Genomic DNA, 16,428 nt, shown 5'->3' on the forward strand with positions numbered 1-16,428 from the left:
ATATCCCCAGAGAGGGGCAGGGACCCTCATGGAAACATTCAGGGGCTCCTCGTTCATTTCTAACACAGAATCGATACTCTGCACCCAAGCCCTGCTGCCAGGAAGAGGGCACAGCTCTGGCTGTGGCAGGGGGGTCCTGCTCTGCTGGGTTGGGCCTACAGCAGGACAGCATCCCCCCCTGCTCCCCTCACAGCTGTAAGCACAAATGTGCTGATGCCAATGATTTTCCTGCTGGGAGCAGAGTTGCAGCTGAGGATGGTTTGGAGGAGAAATACAGCAAAAAGCCTTGGCAGCTCTGCAGGAACAGAGCACAGGCCACAGCAGGGCTCAGCTACACTCCAGCCCCTGCCCAGGTGTGCTTTGGAGCTGCGCCTTCCATCCGCCTGTCTGTTTGTTCACCTGTCCCATCTGTCACCGTCCATCTGTCTGCCTGCCTGCCTGTCTGTCCGTTGGTCTGTCCACCTGTCTGCCTGCCCGCCTGCCCATCCGCCTGACCGTCTTCCTATCTGCCTGTCTGTCCCCCTGCTCTGTCCCCTGTCTGTCTGCTTGCTGTCCCTCTGTCAGGATGTGCAGCAGCTGCCAGGGCACTGCAGGATCCCCACTGCTTCTCCCACCCCCTCTGCAGGCCCGGTGGTCATTCCAAGTCCCAGCAGCATTCTCCCTTTTCCTGTGCTGCCGGTTTGACAGCCTGGGTCTGCAGCAACCTGCAAATGGCTTTGGGTACAAACAACCCGACAGCAGCACGGAGTGTTCCTGCACACCCTTTCCCAAAGGCATGAATTTCCCCACCTTCCCCTCGCAATCTGCAGGACAGAAAGTGATGTGTCCCTCCGGGAGGTGGTGGGCGTCCCAAAGGCAGCGCTGGGCCCAGCCAGCACTGGGAGGACAACTTCAGCAGTGCGTTTCTCCTTCTCTATTTCCTCCACACTGTTTACAAAGGCTGAAAAAAAAAAAACTTCCACCTCCCCCCAACCCCCCCCTCCCTTCTCCACCCCCCCGCCCTCCCTGAGAGCAGGAGGGAGGAGTGGGAGAGAGGAGGAGAGAGGGGAAAGTGAGCTCACGTTCACACGTTGGAAGAGGCTGGTCCTGCGATGCCTTTGAATATTTCACTTTTCGGCAGTTTCCCATCAGTCAGCCGCCCGCATCCAGGCTGAGCGGGAGCTGCTACAGCCATGGGGAGACCCGAGCTGTAGGAGATACCCGAAATTCCAGCTCTGAGGGCTCAGCTGCTGGGCTCACACCTCGCCGCTCGCACGCACATCCCCTCCCGGCTCCAGGCGCAACGCACGCAGCTCCCCATGGAGAAAGTCCAGGGAGAAATGGAGATCGAGAGGTGGGAGCGAAGTGAGGAGATCTCCGACGCGGAGAAGAAGGTTATTCAGGAGACATGGAGCAGAGTGTACGCCAACTGCGAGGACGTCGGAGTCTCCATACTCATCAGGTAACCGGGGGGAGAAAAGCGAATCCGAGCGAAGCCCTTTATAGACAAAAACAGAACGGTCTGTAGAGCGGAACGCGATGAATGACAGCGAGTGGGGAGCGCGGAGCATCCATTGGAGCGGGGACGATTCGCAGCCCTCCTCCGATTTCAGCACGGGGGGAGCGGGGCAGCACCGCGGGGACTTGGTGGGATTCGGTTTCCATTGGAAAGGTCACCTTAACCCGCGTGGAGGTGGGGGAGCGCGGAGGCAGCGCGGCGCAGGGCTCGGCTCGCCGGGGGTGGGTTTGTTGCGGTTGGGTTTGGGGTTTTTTTTTTTCCCCCCCACTGAGTTCCGTGCGGATGGCGTTGGTACGTCCCAGGCTGGCGGGTGAAATAATGCAAGTTGGGAGCCAAGATAAAACCCAAGCAGGTGTCTCCGAGGGCACCATCTGTCCCTCCGGCGGCAGCGTCGGCGGGGAGGGAGCGCTGGAGTTGGTGGCGGGGGGGGGGGTCGGAGGGCACACATGGGGTGGGGGCAAAGGGGGTGACAGCACCGAGCGGTCTCCAAGCCCTGAGCATTGCCTGAGCTATGGGGCATCATCACCCCATGGCACAGAGCATCACCCCATGGCACAGAGCGTCACTCCATGGCACAGAGCGTCACCCCATGGCACAGAGCATTGCCCTACAGCACAGAGTATTGCCCCAAGGCACAGAGCATCCTCCAGCAGCATGGGGCTGGGTGGCTGCAATGGGCAAAATGCAAAGCCCCACATCATGCCAAAATCAGGAAGGGTTATGCTCTGCAGGAGGGGAAATAGGGACAGGAAGGTTTTCCTTTTGCTGTCCGTTGTTGTGTGGGGTGTGAGCCCTTTGCATGCATGTGCTTTGTGTGAATGGCCATCTAAAAGTTTTCCACGGGCTGATAGCTGATGCCCTGAGCCCATGGGAAATGCAGAGCACAGAGTATTCCTGTCCCAACCCTGGGAAGCCAAGATGCTCCTTCTCCCAGTCCTGTGAGCTCCAGCACAGGGTAATGGGGAGTGGAAAGTGCGGCACCAGCGTCCTCACTGCGTTCACGTCCCTGATGCACAGGGGTGGGCATGGAGCTGTTCTGAGCCCCAGCAGTGTGCAGCAGCTGTGTTGCCAATGGCAGTGTTGGGAAGAGGTGTCTGGGCAGGATGCTGCCTGGATGATGCCATGGGGGAATTAGCCCAGGGCAACTCCTTGCTTTTGGCATCTCTAGGGTGCAGTGATGGGCCTCAGAGCAAGGGTGAGGAGAGTGAGGTGCAACCATGGGGACGTGCGGCTGAGCTCTGCTCCCAACCCAAACTCTTCCCATCCAAGTTTCTGCTCCAACTTGCCTGTCCCCAGAGACAGCCATGGCAATGTGGTGGTGGGTGTTCCCAAGTACCAGCAGGGTATCACAGACCTGGGATGGACCTGGCTCCCAGTGAGCCTTAACCGTGGCACATGCCCAGAGCCCAGCTGCATTTCTGTTGCTGGGGAGTTGCGTTGCCCCACGGAGGTTTCCTCTGCTCTTCCCCATTTATCTTTCAGGACCTGCTCTGGGCTGGGGATGACTTTTTCCTATGGGAAATGCATGGGGGCTCACAGCCACCTCTGCACGTTGAGGGCTGAGCCCAAGCTGGGGGCCAATCCTTCGCCGTGATGGCAGAAGGGGGGATGCCCAACCAAAGGGCGAGCTTGGAGTGAGGGTCTGCAGTGCCACCATCCTGCAGGAGTTCTGCTGTGTGTCCCAGTGCATCTCCCTCCTCCTCACACCATTTCCATGCTGGCTCACCCACCCTCTGCTTTGCAGATGGGGACGCTGAGGCGCAAGGCTGTGCACCAGCACTGGCCATCAGGCTCCAGCACTTGTGGCTGCAGCTTTGCTCGGAGCCATAGCACATCTCTATGGTCCTTCCAGCAGCACAGCGGGGTCCTGAGCTTGTGCAGCCTCTGGGATCCGACGGGATATGATCACAGATAATGAGGGTTTCAGGCAGCGCAGCCACCGGATCATGGGAATCTGCGCCGTGCGGTCAGAACTATGCTGCTAATTGACCATTTCCTCGGCAGGGGAGCTTCATCTTCCTCCTGGGGAGCGTGGGGCCTCTGCAGCATCGCTGCCAGGATCCATTTCACAGCAGCTGCCTTAACCCTTGTGGGACTGGGGCTGGGGGTGGGGATGGGGATGGGCAGGGCACCCTTAAGCTCCACATGTGGGACTGCATTTCGGCTGGGTCGTTCCAGCCAGCGTAATGGAGAGACACATTGCAGCACACATGGAGCCTGCCCGTAGCTCTGGGTGCATTGCCGTGCCTCAGTTTCCCCATCTGTAACCTAGGAATTGTTCCTTTTGGGAAAATGCTGCCCACTGAGGTCCTCAGAGGAGGCTGGGTGCGTGTGCACAGAGCTGGCAGTGCAGTGCCATGCAGCCATGTGCCCAACACGAGCGTGGTTGGAAACCTCTATGGGTTGGAAGTCCCCACATCCCGACCCTCACACCCACCTGCTGCAGCCACAGGTGTGGGACTGCAAAACTCTGTGGATCCCTTTGGGCTCCTGAGGAGGAAACCCAGGGGCAGTCCCCATTAACTCCCAGTCTGACCCTCTCTCCGTGTGGCAGCTGTGCTGAGCCCTGTGCTGCAGGGCCTCCCCATCCCTCTCTCTCTGCTCCCATCACCACCTGTCCACATTTCCAATTCTTTTGCCCTCTCCGTCAGTCTCGGTGCTCGGAGCTGGAGAAGCACAACATGCACAGCAGTCATCCTGCACGCCAGGATAAACTACCAGAGAGCCCAAGGAATGAGTCCAGCTCTGCAGAAAACCCTTTCTATTTTTCAGAATCAAATCAGTGGATTGAATCCCCCCAGAATCTCATTTAAAGCAATGGTTTTGCAGGTGCCATGCATTTTGTTCGGGTGTCCCTCGGGGCAAGGAGCCTATTTCTGGTGCCAAATGGTACATCTCAGGGCAAAGCATCCCAACTGAGCCCCCTCCCCAAAGTGCTTTGCAGAAGGACATCCCCATCCCACCGCATGTCGTGCACTCACGAATCACTGTGGTCAGTCTGAATGGATGTTTTCCTGGAGAAAAGGGCTCTGCTCATGAGGATGCTCAAGAGGAACATTTCCCAAAAAATCAACTCCTCATGAGGGGTAGAAAAAGGGTTTGAGGGGGGGGGGAAAGATTTAAAGCACTGTATCTGGAAGTAGAGGCTCATGGCTGTGCTCTCTGTGTGGCTGCAGCTCCCCATCCCAGACCACTGGGATCCCCGTGTCCCCAAACTCGTTTGGGTTTTTCCTGCTGGGTTTTGCTGGAGCATCCCAATCCCCTTGCAGAAGCCCAGCCCCGAAAGAAACCTACATACAGGTGGCTGGAACAGCGCTGGGAAGGTGCAGGCGAAGCGCTGAGCCATCCTGAGCTCAATAAATAGCACCTGCCTACCTCCAGCAGCTGCTTTGTGGGCACTGGAGCAGAACGGGGCTCGGAGCTCTGGGGAAGGATGTGGGGATGGCTGAGAGCTTCTCCCACGTAGAGGGATGAGAGAAAGCGTGAAAGCATCGGTAGGAAAATGATGATGATCCTTACGGGTCCCTTCAACTGGGGATATTCTGGGATTTGAAAATCTATCAGAAAGTGTCCAGGTGTTCATCCCAGGGATCCCAGCAACCTGGTGGGCTGCCTTCCCTATGGGTCGGGTTGGAGCTCCCAGGGTGACGAAGCACTGATGCTTCCAGCTGGTGCCAGCCATGCTAGGCAGGAACAGTTGGACTTGATGATCTTAGGGCTGTTTTCCAACCTTAATTCTTCCATGCAAGGGCCGGAGCTGGGGTTCAGCCCCGCTTGGTTTGCTACAGGGATGGGGAAGGGAGGAAGGTGGGGAAGGTGCGCAGGGAGCAGCGCTGCTCCTTGTGCACAGAGAACAGCATTGTGGCGCTGTGCACCTTAATCATTTCCTTTGGCTCTGCTACTGGTGAAGGTTGTGTCCTTAAAGTTGTTAAAAGGGCAAAAGAGGGAGGAAAACATCTCCGACATCCTGTGTGCTCGGTCCAGATGTAGCTCGCCGGGAACAAATTAGCGGGTGCAGAATGGAACCGCTTAAAAAGAAATTTAATGAGATGGGGATTCAGGCATCTGCTTTCCATCAATCATAATTTCGTGTGATATGCAATGGTAAATGTCATATTTTTAATGACTCCAATGAAGGAAAAAAGCCCGAACCACACACACGAGTAATGAGCCAACAAAATTCCAGAGCCTGAGCTGTTTGAACTCTCAGAAATGTTCTGTGGATAGAAACAAACCCAGTGAACACCTCTTCTATCTCACTATTGTTTGAGTTATTTTATTTCTTCCTCCTTTCCCTTCTCCCCCCCCATCCTCCCCCCGCTCCCTTGGGTTATATTTAACCTTTGTGTTAAATTAATCTTCTCTGTTTATTAGCAACTACGAGAAAGGTTCATTCCCTCTCTTTCTGGCTCTGACAGCTCAGATTTGCTCCAGGCTTGGGGTCCCTGCTCAGAACTGTGATGCTATGAGCAGAGTTGGATCCTCTATCCGTGTGGGTGGAGGACACAGCCTTGGGGTTGCACTTGGTCCCTCTGTGCTGTGGTTCTGGGGGTTACTCCAAGCTCAGTCCTTGAGTCTTCTCATCATGCTGAGAGCATGAGAGATGGGGCTTTTCAGGGAGCTTCCAACAGCAAAGAGGGACTTGAGATTTCCAGGCTGAGGCATGCACTTGTTGGGGAGGGCTCCAGGCAGAACCTCAGTCCCAGTGCCATCTCCACAGCCAACTCTGTGCCCCAGCCCTGAGATGGGTCCCGACCATCCCTCACCCCATGGCATCTCTGAGCCAACGGGATGGGCCTGAGGACATCCATGGGAATGGGAGCTAGAGGCAGCCTCCCTGTTGGGATTCCTGCTGACATTGACCTGACGTGGTTTCCAAACAACATCTTGTCCCCCCCCTCCACTCTCCTTCCTCCCCAACCTTTCTGCTCTTCACACCTCCGAAACCTATTTTGGGCTGATGGATCCCAGCTGCCTTGGGGAGCAGTGTGCTCAAGGAAGCCCTTGAGCTGCTTCCTTGGCAATGCCATGAGTTGTGCACCAGCCAATGGAGTGAGGGAAGGCTGGGAGCAGGGAGAGGGAGGGTAATGAGGTGGGAAGTGAGCGGATCCACAAATTGACACTGCCTGTGGGGTGGTGAGTGGGGTGGTGAGTGGGGTGAATCCCAGCTGGTGCTGGAGGGATGCAATGATGGATGGGAATGGGATGGGAATGGGATGGGAAAGGGATGGGAAAGGGATGGGAATGAGATGGGAAAGGGATGCATGTTGAGATGTTGCTTGGGCACAGCTGCCTGCCATCAGCCGCTTCACTCGTTCCAGCTGAGTTTCGTGGGGTTTGATTCGTCCCATAGCAAAGAGGGTCCCCAGCTGTAGGCTGGTGCCTGGGGGATGTCTTGGCAGTGGCTCCTTGGACTTGGAGACCTGGGCTGGGGTCTTGCTGGGAGCTCTTTGGAGAAGTGGATTTGTGAATGCTGGGCACGTCCTGGGTTAGGAGGGGCTCTTTGGGTGGCAATGCATGAAGAGAGTCCAAGATAGGCAGGGAGAGGCTTGCTTGGATGAAGGATGAGCTTTGCTTGCTTTTCTCCATCTTTCTGAGGCAGGAGGAGATGTTTTGAGATACAGGAGATGGCCATGGCATCTAGCATGCTGGGCTGAAGTTTCTGGGTGAAAAAATAAGGAATTCAGTCCTGCCTCTGCTTTGTGGATGAAAATCCAACTGGGATGCCTCTGTAGTAGATAAGTGAGAAAGGCTGAGGAAACTTACCGTATTTCCCCGGCAATTCAATGAGCTCTCGCCTCGGCTGTGCGGGAGGTAACGGGGCTGTTCCCAGCACCTCTGCTCTCCTGACTGTGTTCTGTCTGTTCTTTCTCCCAAGGTTTTTTGTCAACTTCCCATCTGCCAAACAATACTTCAGCCAGTTCAAGCACATGGACGACACGCTGGAGATGGAGAGGAGCTTGCAGCTGCGGAAGCACGCCCAGCGGGTCATGGGTGCCATCAACTCTGTGGTGGAGAACCTCAACGACCCAGAGAAGGTCTCCTCTGTTCTGGCCCTGGTGGGCAAAGCCCATGCCCTCAAGCACAAAGTGGAGCCCATCTACTTTAAGGTAAAGGGAAGGAAAACTTATTGGGATTCTTTAGAATCATTAAGGTTGGAAGAGACTACTAAGACCACTGAGACCAACAGCTGACCCATCCCCACTGTGACCACTGATGGGGAGTCAGGGAGAAGGACTGGTGGTGCTGCTTGTAGGGCTGCTCCCCTCATTCCTGCAGTTTCCTATCGAGATGCTGCCTCATGTATAGCAGCATCCCCAGAGGCAGCCAACTCTGGAGCTTTTGGGACTTGGAGTTCCTCTCGCCACCAGAGTCCTGCCTGTATCCTGCACCTCTTCTTGCACAGCTGTGGGGTCCTTCTTGAGTTCTTTCAGCAATGAAGTGCAGTGGATGGCACCTATGGCACTAGAGCTGCCAAAATTAAGGAGATGCTCGGCAGCGCCGCGTCAGCCTCCTGCCCAGCCCCTCTGTGAGCGTTGTAATGTCCTGATCACCCCTCCATGCAGCAGAGAGCCTTGTGCCCAGAACTCAACCCTCGCCTTGCATTTCTTTAGGGAAAAAAAAGCTCACTCATTCTGCCTTCCCTGCAGAGCTCATTAACCCTTTGCTGTCCTCTGCAGAAGCTCACTGGCGTCATGCTGGAGGTGATCGCCGAGGCGTACGGCAACGATTTCACCCCGGAGGCGCACGGCGCGTGGACCAAGATGAGGACCCTCATCTACACCCACGTGACAGCGGCGTACAAAGAGGCAGGCTGGGTGTCCTACCCCAGTGCCACGCTGTGAGCGGACCGCGGGGACGGGCGAGGGGCAGGGAGGGCTGCGACGCGCCAGGAATCCGCCCTGCTCTGTTCTCGAGGTCTTCGCTCCGCGCGGGGCCGGCCAGTGCTGGTAGATGCCAATCACAATTGGATCTCTATAGGGTTTTCAAAAAATATATCAGTAAGCAAGCCAAAAACTAAGAACCACGGGGGTGTGGGTGGGTCGGGGTGAAGCACGGGATGTGGGCAAAGGGTGCGTTGGTTGTTGGCTCCGTCTCGCTGTCCTGGTCCATGATCACCTCCCACAGCCCATGCCTTGCCACGCAGCGGTGTGCAGCACTGCTCACCCCTCTGCTTTCCATGCCTCACCCCCAGGACAGCCCAGCTTCTTGCTTTTGGGCTGCGATGCTTATCAGGACCGCCGCACTTTGCTTTGCCTGCGCTGCTCATCCTTGCAGGGCAGCCGGCCCAGAGGCTGCAGCACCCATCTCTCGCTTCATCCGCAGCTCTCGTGGCTTATTTGTTGCAACCCATCCTGGGGCTGGAGGGAGCAAGGGGACAGAAGTGCCGCTCGTCCCCACTGCAGGAAGGCAGGGTGTCCCTGGGTGCCCTGCGCAGCGCTGGGTCCCTGCACCAGGGACATGCATGAGGATGGGCTCAGTGACACACGTTGTGCCTTGGCCGCTGTGTGTCTGTCGGGTGGGGATGTGGAACCAGGGCCCCTTGCCTGGAGAGAAGGAATTCAAGAATTGGGATAGGGAAAGATGAAGGATCTGTCACAGGAAGGATGGGGTGTGAAGGGAGGTCCCAGCTCTGTTGACGCTGACACTGCTTTACATAGGGAGTATTTCTGCCCTCTGAGTCAAACTGGGCTCCTGCAAACAAAGTGCCTGCTAGAAGTCGGTCTGTGTAGTCATGGACCAGCAGTGCTCCCCTGCCCTACCTGGGGGCTGCCCCATGCCCTGTGAGGCTCTGGGGCTGTATGTCTCATCTTGCCCCAGTGCTGGGGCTGTGGGTGAGTCTGCAGCATTTTGCTGCCTCAGTTTCCCTTTTGGCCAGAGAGTGGAGGGGATGGAGGGGCTGCCCTACTGACTCCCACATGCATGTAGGTCAGGCTGGTGGAAGGTTGGGGGTGACACATTCCCTAGGAAGCTTTGGGGTCCTTGTCACCCTCTATTTCCCAAACTATCTCTGTGATTTTTAGAGCTTTGATGGGGATGATGCCTATGACAAATACCATGATGTCCCTGTGGTGACCTCCCATTCCAAGCATCCAGCCAGCGATTCCTGCTTTGCTCACCCACTGCTATTTAGACATCCACAGGGAATCTTTTCAGTTTTTTTTTCACTGTTTTGGGTGTTTTGCTGCCTAGCTGGTAACATACCCAGCCCTCTTCCATTGGCCACCCTACTGCCAAACCAGAAGAGGTGGAGGCAGGAGCTGGCCCTGGGTGTGATGGACTGGATGGAAAAACTGCTCAGGATAGAGCCAACGTGTGCAGGGACAGAGGATTTAGGAAAGGAAGGGGACACAAAGTGACGAGGTGCCCCCAAAGCTGAGCCCACCAGCACTGCTTGCAGCAGCATCTCCCAAAGGGCAGCTGTGCTCACTGGGCTCATGCAGATGGGAGAAGCCCATTCGTTCCGTACTCTCCATGTTCTGCAGACCTGGGCCGGCTCTGTTAGAGATGTTTCATCTTCAGACAAAGTCCGTGCATTAACCTTTGAGGTTAATATCCTCCAACCGGAAATTTTTTATTCGGGGCTGATTTCTTCTCCCCTTTTTTCCTTTGTTTTTTTCCCCCCAGAACAGCAGTCCTATAACTGCATGTGCGCGCGCATGTGTGCGTAGGAACGGCTGTTTTTCCAGGCATATTTTCTAAACCAAATCCAGATGTGTCCAGCTGCTGTCCCACCCCCGTCAGCCCCACTGCAAACCACTCAAACAGACGCAAACAAAAACATGTTTATTTTTATCAGCTCTGTGGGACGTAAAATGGAGCAGGGAGGGCGGCTGGGGCAGAGCTTGTGTAGGGAAATGATGGAGATGGAGAGAACACCCCCTCCTCGCCGCCCTCGGCAGAGCAAGCATTGCTTAAATCAGGAAAATTGTCAGCTGGAGAGAGATGAAAATGAGCAGAAAAAGGGAAAAAAAATATCATTCCGGAATGACAGAGGGATGAAAAATGCTGTGGGAAAGAAAGGAAAGGAAGGGTTGGTCCTGGCTCTGAGTGCAGCTCCCCAGCACGTGTGCACGTGTGTCACAGCTGCTCCGTGTCACAGCCCTTTGGGAAGTGTGACATTGCACCTCCCATGTGCTCGGAGCTGCTGCCCCACCAGCAGGGCAGGGTTTGGTGCTGTGACCCGGTGCCCCCCTCCAGCAGCAGGAGCAGGACTGGGTGTCCCCAAGGCAGGGTCGGCCCCCAGCACCCCTTCCCGGCTCGCCCAGTGCTCCCAGTCTGCATCCTTCCCCCCAGCTTTTGGCTGGATGTGTACCCAAAGGCAAAGGGATGGGACACGGGGCCATGTGTGCCTGCTGGGTATAGGACAGAACAGAGTCCCCATTCATCCCTGTCCCCTCGTAGCTACAGCTGACACACGCCATACGTATATGTCACACACACCTGGACAAGGAGCCCTGATGACCCTGCGCCCCTCCATCGCTGCCCCTCGAGGTTCCCCCGTGGGCTCTGCCCCTGCCCTCAGCCACTCCAGTGACCAGAGCTCAGCCCCCTGCTGCCCATCAGGTGCCAGAGGAGCAGGGAGGAACCCCGCTACCCCAACACGGACCAACTTAGGAAGAGAGGGATCAAACCGCCCGCGCCGTCTGAGAGCCCAACAGACCGCGCCGCTCACTCTTCCCATTGCCAGAGCTGTCTCTAATTGTTCGTTCGTCTCGGCGGCCCCACACGGAGCCGTGGGGTTCAGTGTAGCTCTGTGTGTTACCGTTACGATGCTGCTGCGGATGCTGTTCATGTTTGTGTTCCTCGGCGCTTCCGTGCTGGTTTTATACATGCCGTCTCGTGTACGATGGATGTAACTGGTTTTTCGTTTGGTTGGCTTTTCTTTTTTTTTTTTTTTTTTTTCCTTTTCTTTTCTTTGGTTTTATTATTATTATTATTTTTTGTAGGTTTTTAGTATGTTTGTAACCAGACAGAATGGTGTTATTAAACTGAAACTTGTATCTTCAGTGGATAAATCGATCAAAGCCCCCCTGGCTCCTCCTGGTTTCTTTGCTGTGATGCTGGTGGGCAGTGTGTGTCCTCAGAGGGGCTCTGGGGGCCACTGTATGGCCGGGTAGAGCTGCACAAGAGGACCTTGCTCCTTCCCTGTGACTGCTGGTGGTGCCCGTGGCACACTGCAACCAGCAAGCACCAATCTGGCATGGCCTAAGGCAAACCCAACAGCCATGGCCAAGGTGAGGGGACCAAAGGGCCGGTTCTGACCATCTCCTCTTATCGGGGAAAACCTTTCGGTGCTGTCAGCACAATTAATTGGCCGCCCTTGGAGTCTCTGCCACATCCTGTGTGCACTTCCAGGTGGAAGCGAGCGGTCAGCACGGCATGCTGCTCTGCTCCAGGTGGGAAATGTTGGCCTGGAAACCAGGGGAAAAGGGACTGGGAGCTGCTGTGGGGTCAGATGCTCCCTGCCCTTGGCACGCTGCTCTGAGACAAGAACCAGCGCAGCCTGGAAATCACCAGCACACGGCTGTTATTTCCTAAAGGCTGTTGACAAAGGAGCCGGGAACTTCAGCAATACCTTGCAGAGAGAAAATATTTACACAGCCCTTCACTTTGTACTAATATTTACCCCTGGCTCCCGTCACTGGGGTGACTGTGACGACTGCGCCATGACCTGGACCCCACAGGCAGGGGATGGGATGCAATGCAGGAGAAGGGCAGCAGGGAGCCCCAAAGCTGCCACGTGGCACAACCCAGGGATGCTGCTTTGTAGGAGGAACCCTTGGCCAAGGAGATGTTAGGAACCACCCCAGTGATGTGGTGAAGGATGGTAGATGTGAGCTGAAGGATGGAGGGAGGAGGATTCTGGTTTCTTGGCCACGTCATGGATTTGTGTTGCCACGTGTCCATCTGGCCATAGGGTCCCTGCAGGTGTGGGCTCCGGGCGGCACATTTCCAGCTCCATCTCCATCTCCATCTCCATCTCCATCTCCATCTCCATCTCCATCTCCTTCTCATCTTCATCTCTGTTTCCATCTCATCTCACCTCATCTCCATCTCCAGACACCAAAGAAGAGAAACAGGAATACTCCTACCAGGGAGAAATGAAGTCTGCAAGAGCTGTGCTGTGCAAACGCTCATTAAAACCAGCCCTTGGAGAAGCCCTCCATTTGCAGAGCATGGATGCTAAGATCCAAACCAGATGCTGGAGGGACACTGGTCCCTGTGTCCTACATGCCATGGGGCTGCAGACCAAGCCCACAGGCTCCTACTGACTCGAAGAACATTTCCCTTCTTTTCTCCACTGTACATTGAGGTAAGGTGCAAGAGAAGCCCTCAATCCTGCAGGGCTTGGATGCTGTGCTCTCCCCATCCCAGAAGCTCCGTGCTGCAGCGATGAGGAGCAGCCGGTCTGACACTAAGCAGGAGCATGACCCTTCCTTCCTCGCCCAGCTCCACCTCTGATATGGTTTATCTGAGCAGAGCCCAATGTAAACGCTGTCAGCACGGGATTAATTCCCAGCAGTTTGGCAGCCGAGGGATGCGAGAGCAGCGCCAAGGGAGGGAAGTGAGCATCGCAGATAGAAAAATCCTCCGGGTGTATTTACAGCCAGGTTTCCTCCTCTCCTGGGTGCTGAGCTGAGGGCAGGAGGGGGATCGGGGGGGAGCAGCCAGCTGCATCCTCCTTGTCCTACCCTATGGAAGAGCCCTCATGATGTCCCCAGGCTGAGAGGAGTGGGGAGAACCAGGATGTGAGAGGGGATAACTGGGAAATGGAACAGGGATAACTGGGACATGGAGTGGGGATAACTGGGGTATGGAGAGGGGGATTACTGGGGTATAGAGTGGGAATAAGTGGGATATGGAGTGGGAATGACTGAGACAAGAAAAGGGGGATAAGTGGAACATGGAGCAGCGATAACTGGGATATGGAGTGGGGATATCTAGGATACTGAACAGGGATAACTGGAACATGGAACGGGGATAGCTGGGATGTGGAGCAAGGATAACCAGGACATGGAACATGGATCACTGCAGTGAGATAACTGGGACACGGAGAAAGCCCCTCACACTGCAGCAGCTCTCAGCCTGTCTCTGTGCTCCGTTCGGGGAAGATGGGAGTTTCAGCATTCGCCAGGATTTATTAATGTTTATTATGAATCCTTTTTTTTTTTTTTAATAAAAAATTGGTGGTATATTTGCCTTAAGGCAAAGCTTCGGAGGACCACCTGGCAGATGCTGTTTGTGTGTTCAGGCAGCTTCGAGGCTGATCACCCAAACAGACCCTCAAATAAAATAACCATCGGCTCCGCTGCACGGCGGTGCTTCTGTATTCAAGCAGGACAGCACAGGGATTTGATTCAGGGATGTTTTCTAAGCAATAGTGCAAAAACCGTTCACCCGGTCTGAGGCACAGAGCCAGGCTGCCAGCACCAGCCAAGGTCGGGCTGTGCAGGAGGAGCCTTGGGAAGGCAGGTAAATAGCAGCAAGCGAGGAGCGCTGCTCCTCAAAGATCAGCCCCTGTGCTGCTGTGCGTGCCTGCTGCAATCCTTCCTCCTCCCTGTGCCATCCCATCACTGCAGGCACCAGGCAGAGCCTCCCTGCACCTCCAAGCTATTTCCAGCCTCATCAGAGCCATTTGCAGGGGAAAGAAACCCCCAGGGGCAGCACATGGCCCTGTGACAGGCACCAAGGGAGCAGCCCCTGCGCCTTCCCATAGGTTTGTTCTTTGGGAAAGCAATAACAGAGGAGGAAAACCCAAAGGGGAAACTCCCACCAGCCTTTCTGCTGTTGCATTTGATGTCTGATTTCCGAGTGCTTTCCCACCGCAGGCTGATGGAGGAGGAAGCAGCAGTGAAGGGGGTACAGATGGGAGGAACATGGGGGTGGGCTCTCTGGGGGATGTCAGCTCACTGTGACAACACGTCCTGCACGGGCTGGGGGGTGACAGCTGTGCCACCACGCTTGGTGCGGGACACAAGTCTGTATGGGATGGACGCAAGTGTCAAGCAGCTGCTGGGCGGTGGAAGAGGCCGAGCATCCTCTGCTGCTGCTGCAGGGAACAGCTTCAGTGCCTGCAGCGATTGTGGCCTGGCCTCTGCTGTTCGTGCTGGGAATGGCAGCGCTGCAGGCAGTGAGCTCCAGGCTGTGCGGGTGGCACTGGGCCGTGCTGGTGGTACTGGGCCATGTAGGTGGCAATGGGACAGGTGGATTTCAAACACCTGGGTCGTGCTCAGGAGCTCCACTCCCAGCTGAGAGCTCTCAGATAAGCAGCTGCAAACAGCCTTAGCACATTTCCCAGCCCCAGCATGAGGTGCACAGCAACGGGTCCCCTCCTGCAGCCCTCTGGGGACAATCCAGCCCAGGCACACTGCCTGGCCGCAGGTGACTCACAGTGCATGGCACCCAGGCACACTGGTGTAACGCTGTGACATTGCTCCCTTGGGGTTTTTTCGGTCACTTACTTTGCTTCCTTATTGCCTAACGCTCTGCTGAGTTCACAGAGGTGACCATCATGGCCTCTCCCTTCCTGAGGCTCAGCACAGCCCTCCCACAAGGAAGGATGCATCCCCTGTCCCAACACGGACGTTTTTCCAGCAGTCTTTGAAGACCAAAGTGCAGAAGGGGCTGTGAAGGTGACAACAAGGCAGAGGACAGGTCTTGCTGCTTCCAAAGTCCCCTCTCAGCCACAGGGAGATGTCGGTGCCTGGCACCTTGGCACAGGTCCCTGCTCTCCTCCCTCCTGCCCCAGCTTGCAGCCCATCCCAGGGAGGTTAGTGCCAGGACACCCCCACCTCCCCTCTCCTCACTGTCACCCCATTGTCACAGGCACCTGGATCTGCCTTGCTCCACCCACCTCCAACCACAGCTTCCAAGCAGCTGGGCGGAACCCAAAGGTTTTTCCACCCTCATTTCTACCAGGAACAGATTTGCTGGCTGATCTCACCCACGTGAGGGTGCCAAGGGGAGGGCTGGCTTGGAGCCTTGCTTCTGTAGGATGCGACACATGAGAAGCTCTCAGAAAAGGGCCGGGACTCAGCGCTGGGAGGAGGCTGCTGGGGGTGCAGCTCAGCGCTGAGCTGCAGGGACAGGGCTGCAAGGTGTGAAACTAAGTTTATGTTATGGCAAAACCCATTCCCATATAGAAGCCTCGGCAGTGCAGGCATGCCAAAAGCAGACTGCAAATGTCTCAGCACCACAAAGCTTATCAATATGAGTGGGATGAATCTCAGCTTGGAGCTGGTTTCCCAGTGTAAAGGACCACAGAAGCAGGAGATGTTTCCCCATGGAATTCACAGCCATCCCTTTCTGGCCAAGACACCCTGCGCAGCGCATATGATTGGCTCTGCAGCTCCACACAGCTCCAACCTCGAGAATGTGTCACCCCAAATCCAGCCCAGCCAGCAGGATGTGCCCAGACCTGCAGTCTGTCTGCCCAGCTCCCAGCAGTAGGGCTGGGGATACCCAGGAGAGGACTGGGGGGTCTTGGAGGGACAGGAAACAGGCAGCCCCAGTGTGGCAGCTGTGGTAGGGAAGGTGTTCAGCTTCACAGCTGGTTGTGAGCAGTGGGTGCCCTCTGTCTGCACAGCAGCCATGCCTGGGAATGCCCTATGTTGAATTTGGCTTTGAATTGCACCACACAGTACACGGCTCTGGTGCTCCCTGGAGAGGCTTTTGGTGCTTAAAACCCAAACCTTCCACAGTGGGCTTACAGCGCTTGGTTCCACTGTCGCAGGGACTCAGAACTTGTGAGCACCAGCAGCAACTGGGGAGGGGGGGAGGGGAGGGCTCCGCGAGTCGCCAGCAGGGAGCACTCACGTACAGCACTGGGAGCAGCCACATGCAGCACCAGGAGCATCCATGGATGGCACTGGGAGCACTCATGCGGCATTGGGAGCACCCATAAATGGCACGGGGAAGACCCATGT

The 16,428-nt window shown here is 56.0% G+C and overlaps 1 protein-coding gene across 1 annotated transcript; it reads left to right on the top strand.

The window, feature by feature from the left end:
• Positions 1-1,050: 1,050 nt before the first annotated feature.
• CYGB (cytoglobin) lies at positions 1,051-11,530 on the top strand. Its single transcript, XM_042833317.1, has 3 exons — positions 1,051-1,441; positions 7,377-7,608; positions 8,179-11,530. Exons 1-3 carry the CDS (start codon positions 1,299-1,301, stop codon positions 8,341-8,343), a joined length of 540 nt encoding a protein of 179 aa, XP_042689251.1. The 5' UTR covers positions 1,051-1,298; the 3' UTR covers positions 8,344-11,530.
• Positions 11,531-16,428: the final 4,898 nt, after the last annotated feature.

This window comes from Centrocercus urophasianus, unplaced genomic scaffold, assembly GCF_019232065.1.
Source record: "Centrocercus urophasianus isolate 14NV4802_14NV808 unplaced genomic scaffold, USGS_Curo_1.0 seq_41, whole genome shotgun sequence".
Classification (NCBI taxonomy): domain Eukaryota; kingdom Metazoa; phylum Chordata; class Aves; order Galliformes; family Phasianidae; genus Centrocercus; species Centrocercus urophasianus.

Coding starts and splice junctions, on each gene's coding strand:
- CYGB (XM_042833317.1), top strand. CDS start 1,299: ATGGAGAAAGTCCAGGGAGAAATGGAGATCGAGAGGTGGGAGCGAAGT. Junction 1,442..7,376: donor GGAGTCTCCATACTCATCAG/GTAACCGGGGGG, acceptor CTTTCTCCCAAG/GTTTTTTGTCAACTTCCCAT. Junction 7,609..8,178: donor TGGAGCCCATCTACTTTAAG/GTAAAGGGAAGG, acceptor TGTCCTCTGCAG/AAGCTCACTGGCGTCATGCT.